Source organism: Solea solea, chromosome 10 (genome assembly GCF_958295425.1).
Source record: "Solea solea chromosome 10, fSolSol10.1, whole genome shotgun sequence".
In the NCBI taxonomy this organism is placed as follows: domain Eukaryota; kingdom Metazoa; phylum Chordata; class Actinopteri; order Pleuronectiformes; family Soleidae; genus Solea; species Solea solea.
In genome coordinates, this window is record NC_081143.1 from 10,590,089 (window position 1) to 10,596,712 (window position 6,624).

At 41.3% G+C, this 6,624-nt stretch overlaps 1 protein-coding gene across 1 annotated transcript; it reads left to right on the forward strand.

Annotated features, from left to right (window-relative positions):
- The first annotated feature begins 213 nt into the window (after positions 1–213).
- Positions 214–6,065, forward strand: noctb (nocturnin b). Its single transcript, XM_058641482.1, has 5 exons — positions 214–440; positions 3,267–3,415; positions 3,791–3,959; positions 4,497–4,828; positions 5,201–6,065. Exons 1-5 carry the CDS (start codon positions 428–430, stop codon positions 5,720–5,722), a joined length of 1,185 nt encoding a protein of 394 aa, XP_058497465.1. The 5' UTR covers positions 214–427; the 3' UTR covers positions 5,723–6,065.
- The last annotated feature ends 559 nt before the right edge of the window (positions 6,066–6,624 follow it).

Below are 6,624 nucleotides of genomic sequence, written 5' to 3' on the forward strand. Positions count from 1 at the left end.
TCTTTGTGTATCAAAGGCATCTGTGGCCTGATGAGTCACTACAGTATGTTGAAGCTGTTTATATTGCAGCGGTTCTGTTGTGAATCCCCCTCTGCCTCTCCTGCACATGACCTGTAATTCTCAGTATGGACTGATGACGTCAATACTGCTTAATCTCTCTCTCTGTCTATCTATCTCTCTCTCTCCCTCTCTAACCCTGAGCCCTTATATTCAGTGGTGAGCAGTGGCAAGTCAGATTTCTGTGTTTACACAGTGACAACACATGCTGCTCTCTCCTGTTGCAGTGAAAACATTTTACAGCCTATAGTCAGGAAGCTGTTCATCAGCAGATGGTAACATTAAGTATCTGGTAAGGCGACAGTTGTGTCAAACAGAGGAGTGAAGGACATTTTACTGAAGTGCAGGGAAAACTCAGCTGTGGCCAGTGATGGACACGATGGGTAAGAGGCAGCTTTTACCTCCTTTTATTTTGAACAAGGTCATGTTTGGCTGGACTGTGTGTATTATGTATTATTAATCAGGGCTGAAAATGAATCGCCAGCTGTTTTGATAATCTGTTAAATTTGATTGTTTTTCAGCTTCCTAAATGTGAATATTTTCTGGTTTCTTTGCTCCGTTAATACAAACAAAACAAATATTGCAGTTGCAATTTGATACTGTGCTGTAGATTTAAAAACAAGATAAAGCATAACTGCATGACAAAATCATCTAACTAATGTAACTAACTGTACTCTAATGCCATGGTTCACAAACTGCTATGTTTACCACCAGTGGTACACAGGCTTCCTCTGGTGGTACTTGGAGGAAAATTCTACTGTATATACGAGGGACTGAGGAACTTTGACCAGAGTGTGTGTAAAATGAAACAAATAACAAAAAAATAATTAAAGAGTCACCCTATCTTGCTCCATCTTTCTCTAATTTCACTATACCAGTGTGTGAAGTATATGTGAGGAAGAGGAAGATGGTGAGAGCTTTCTTGGCTCATCCTATTTACACCACTTTGTTTTAACGTTGATGATAACGGTGTTAATTCAAGAGCTCAATCTTTTCTCAGGTGGTACTGTGTATACAAAGTTTGAGAACTACTGATCTAATGCAATAAATGAGAACTTGAAGATATGAATTTTCTGGAACACTATTGAATTGTATTTTTCGTTTGGCATAAAACAATATTTTTTTTCCCCTCAAATATGTTTGAGTTTTTTACAAATTAAAGTAATTAAATTGCCAAAAAGTATTAACTGTACACCTCTACTTACTTGTAACATAAAGGTGAAATATGTATCATTACTGTTATTTGTGGTATTTGAGCCGAACAGACCTGACGTGGCAAAATAACACTTTGACCCCCGTGGAGGCATAAACTCCAGGAGCAGATGGTGGTGTGTGTTTGTGTGTTCATACGTGATGGTGGGGCGTGACCACTGTTATTATCACAGTGTGACACCTGCCTTTCTGTAATGCTGAAATGGAAATGAAATTATTGCCTGGTTGTCCAACAACATGAGCTAATTTACGTCATTTCAAGGTGGTTGTAATCCATATTTAATTTTAGATTTACAGACGGATCAGATGGCAGTGTGTAATGTGAAAATGGGTTCTCGTATACTGTAACCCAACTCTGCTGTTAACCTTCAGCTTACTGTGTGGATTTTGTTTTGGTTCATGAGGTGATTCAGTACGTCGCTGTTGGCTTTACAGGACATAATCTGTGTTGCTGTTGTAGAACGTATATAGTGGTCCCTCACTATAACGCGGTTCAACTTTCGCTGATTTATTTTTTAGTACAATTTTGTACTAATGTACTAACGCGCATTGTGTCCTGAAAAAGACGCACCTCAGCGGCATGAGGATGAAGAGGCCGCGGCATCGTCAGAGGAACTGTAAAATGCGCGTGAGTCACTATTAATAATTTCTTATGGTTCCTCGTAGGTTGATCATAAAAATTAGATTTGTTACTTCTAATAGCTAGGAAAACGTTTATATTTTTATTTCTCAAACAAATGATTGAGCCTAAAAACAAGTTTTGATTTTTGATTTCATTCTATAATACTTTTATGAGAGTGTTTAAACTAGTGAGAAATGTGAGAAAATGGTAATGTCTGTCTGAGAAAAGTGTATAAATTGTGTGGTGAGGGGTTTTACAGCCTTAAAACATATATAATAATTGTAAAAAATAAAGCTGACTACTTCAGGGACTTCCCCTGTTACAGGTTATTTTTAGAACGTAACCCCTGCAATAAATGAGGGACCACTGTACAAAAATAGACCTACTCTGGTTTCCTCCTGAAGCCAACAAGGAAATAAGAGTATATCTAGTAGCCTCCAGGGGGCGACACCACTGGCTGCAGTAGGAAGTCCATTTTCTTTTGCAAAGCAATGCTGCCCTCCACAGGCTGAATTTCTCCATCACAGTTCAAGCTTCTTTATCATAGTTCCTCATCTCCTGTCTCATCCCTCTCCACCAAAATTTCCCAAACAAAAGTAAAAAAACGCCACTTGGTCTTCTATTAATTTCATGCAGGCTGTACACTAAGAGGTGGAAAGTCACTCCCTTTCCTCCTCTTCTAACAATTTCACAGTTTGAAGTTCCTAAATCACAGCTTGCTGTTCTTAAACGCCGATCAAAGAAGAGAGCATGTTTGTTAAAACTGTTATGTGAAGAAGTAGGAGTCTAACACTCATGTTTCATTTCACATGAGACTTAAAACTGTATCTTACATAAAGATAAACAAATGTCAGCAATCACCCAGTAGCATTCCTGGTTTGCATACAGGAAATTATTTGTTTTTGGTGAAGACTTGAGGCAACAGCAACACTGTGCAAGTAAAAGTACAAGACCCAGTCGTTTGATGGGATAAACAACTTTTTGTCTCCACCCAGAGGGTTTGTCTTTTAACTCATGCACCTTTTGTTGTGTTCATTTCACTGGAGGTGAAAAACAGATCAACTTAATTTACACATATAGAAATTACACACTTAAGTTCAAGAAGCACATTTTAAATGTCTGAAAATAGTCAAATAAAATACGAAGTTACATCCATGCACTCTTTGATTTGAAAATGTGTTCTCTACACCACCTATGGACGCTGATACAAACATAAATAGGTTATATTTTGCATTTAAAACCATAACATTTCCGTGCTTTCCGATCATTTCCATGTTCTCTACCTGAACCCATTGTAATTTTGATTGAATACACAGGGACTAAAATATAAATGATGCACCCACCTCAACACTCCTGTGTGTTTCTTCTTCTCCAGTGTGTCTGATGGGTGGAGACGCCTCTAGACTGTACAGCACTGTGACCCGCAGCAGCAGCAGCAGCAGCAGCAGCAGATCTTCTCTCCCTCGGCCTCCATCACACCTGGACTCACAGTCAGACACAAACCTGGATCCAGACCTTTGCAAGGTGAGTTTACCCCAAAAAATTATTTTTTAAAATAATCCTATCCAGATGCGCTAAAATGCAAAAAAAACACAGAAACCAAAAAAAGCACAAAGTCTCATTTGTTAGAGATCTAAAGTGGTGGAGGTCGGGTTGGGTCATTTGATAATTACTAATTATTATAATAATTTCAGTAGTTTAGTGAAACTGTAAGAGAGGGTTTTTTTTATTGCACAATTATTGCTCTAAGGGTTAATATTTAATGCCCTTTCACGGCCCACCTGCAGTACCATCACAGCCCACACTAGCCAATCTGTGGCCTAGAGTTTGTTCTAGGTACCAGGTACCAGGTGGCTGTAGCAGAAGTGACCCGACTGTCTGTGTGTCTTTCATGAGCAGAGGGGGTCCACTGTCTGTCCCCATGATCCTGCAGAGCTGCTACAACAGTGTAAGGATGCCCTCAGAGAGACCCCGCCTCGCTTCCACAGGAAGTTCATTAACCTCTTCGTTAAAGACGGCGCCCCCAGCAGCCCAATTAGGGTGATGCAGTGGAACGTTCTGGCCCAGGGTACAGTATTATATACATGTGATGTTACTTAACACTGTAGTTTACGTGACTATGACAGATGAACCTAATATATATATATATATATATATATATATATATATATGGCATTAGGGCCTGTTTACGCATGACAAATGCAAAGAAACCCGGGTGTTTACAGAGGAACTTTTGTCATGTCCACATTTCCCTCACAGCTACTGAAAAAAAATTAAAAAACACAAACCGTGTTTGTGTTATTCCTCTCCTTCACCGACTAATTCAGTAGCTTTTTTGGGATGATGGAGGTTCAGAGTTGTTTTCAGAGTTGACAAACAGTTTAACCTACTTCTTTGACCTGGGTATCAAATATGCATTGAATGCACTTGCTGTTTAAAAAAAAAAGAGAGATCTTCATCTTAATGTGACAGACGGCCAGAAAAACAGGCAGATCATAGCGGATGTGAATGTATTTGTGTTTTCAAAAGATGGTACATGTGAACTACTCCCCCCAAGTGAAACTGCACACTGAAATCACATGTGTCTTTTTCCCCTGTCCTGCAGCTCTGGGTGAGGGACTTGACAGTTTTGTCCAGTGTCCACTGGAGGCACTCAGCTGGTCGCACAGGAAGTATCTCATCATAGAGGAGATCCTCACCTACCGACCTCATATCCTGTGTCTGCAGGAGGTCGACCACTATTATGACACCCTTCAGCCGGTTCTGGCCGGCCTGGGTTACAGCAGCAACTTCTGCCCCAAACCCTGGTCGCCGTGTTTGGACGTGGAGGGCAACAACGGCCCGGACGGCTGTGCGCTATTCTTCGATCAGTCACGGTTCGAGCTTGTGGACAGCATCAGCATACGGCTGTGTGCCATGAGGATTCCAACCAATCAGGTGAGTGAAACCTTGCCCCTCATCTAAACAAAAAAAAGTAAGGCTCAGTATATAACCTCTGCCAATAATAAAAGACTGAGTTTCATGATGTCGGGGAGCAGCATAAGGTTATGATCTTCTACTTCCCATTGGAACTTGCACCTATGTAAATACTGGTTCTTGTATTTTTTATCCTTGCAAAAAAAAAAAATCGCTCATAAATGTGTACAACTGCTCTACGTGCCTTCAATTGTCCCTCAGGAACAAATAAAGTTCTTTGAATTTCACGCTCTCACTCATGTGTTGTACGGGTTAAGAGTGTTGTCATTTTTAGATATTTTAATGCAGAAATACTACATATTGTGTCTTTAACCTGCCACTCTCTTGCCACAGGTTGCTGTAATGACGATGCTCCGTTGTCGGATCACAGAAAAATGTGTGTGCGTGGCCGTGACCCACCTGAAAGCCCGTGCTGGTTGGGACTGGCTCCGCAGCGCTCAGGGTTCCGACCTCCTGCGACACCTCCAGAACCTGGTCCAGAAACATCCTGGTGCTCCCACTGGTGACCCCAGCTCTGACATTCCTCTGCTCATATGCGGCGATTTCAACGCAATCCCAAACGAGGAGGTGTACCAGCGATTTGTCACGTCCCCGCTCAGCTTGGACTCGGCCTATAAGAAACTCAGCAAAGACGGTTTGACTGAACCAGAGTACACGACATGGAAGATTCGACCCACAGGGGAATGTTGTACCACTCTGGACTATATCTGGTACAGTCAGGACTTGCTGAGAGTGGACACTGTGTTGGACCTGCCCACTGAGGAACAGATTGGACCAAACAGGCTCCCGTCCTTTAGCTATCCATCTGACCATCTTTCTCTGGTGTGTGACTTCAGCTTTAAGGAGAAGGAGTGAGCAGGCGGTGACCGTCGGCACACGAGAAGTGACAATGAGTTGAGATTAGCTTCAGCTCCACCAGCACGAGGCCTTGGACCCAGAGTGGGCAGCGGAGAAGTGACACTGAGGTTACAATGTTTCCTGCTGTTTTGATGCCGTATACCTCCCTGAACGCTAACCCTGTTTTCTACACCAGGTCCCGTAGCTTCATCTGTACCCAGACCATTTCTACTGTGACATGAATGAAAAAGATTTTTTAAGTTAAGTTCATAATAATCCTGAAATCAGTCAGAAACAGTTGTAAATGTGCTCCACACTGCCAGTGTTACAGAGTTACACAGAATAAAGTTTCTGCTGTTTACATTCATGTTCGTTTATTTTTCATAACTGTTCCTTTTCCAGTTTAATACAGATTTAAATCTGGGATTATTACTCAATTATTGTTTTACCCAGTGACTAAGTGAGAAAAAGATGCATGATGTTTAATGGCAGCTTCCATCCATGATGTCACATGACTGCCATCTTCTGGAATGAAATAACTCCTACACTAGGAGAAAGATGGACCGTTAAGCTCACCCTCTCATTTCCTCTCTCATCCTCTCCTTTCCTTTCCTTATCCCATTGTCCTCTCATTCCTCAGTCATCCCCTAATTTTGTCAGTTTCTCCTCTCATTCCCTCTGTCTCATCCTCTCATTCCTCAGTCTCATCCCCTCGTTTCCTCAGTCTCATCCTCTCATTCCCTCTAAAAAATAGCATTAGATGTTACAGAAATACCAGGTAAAAGTCATAAATGCTTTATCATGCACACATTCTCTCCTGTCATGATATTTGTTGTTAATTTGGTTGTTTTTCATCTTTAAAAAAGTAGGTCACTTTCCTGTGAACAGACCTGAATGAGTTGTTTGTGCAGCAGCTGTTG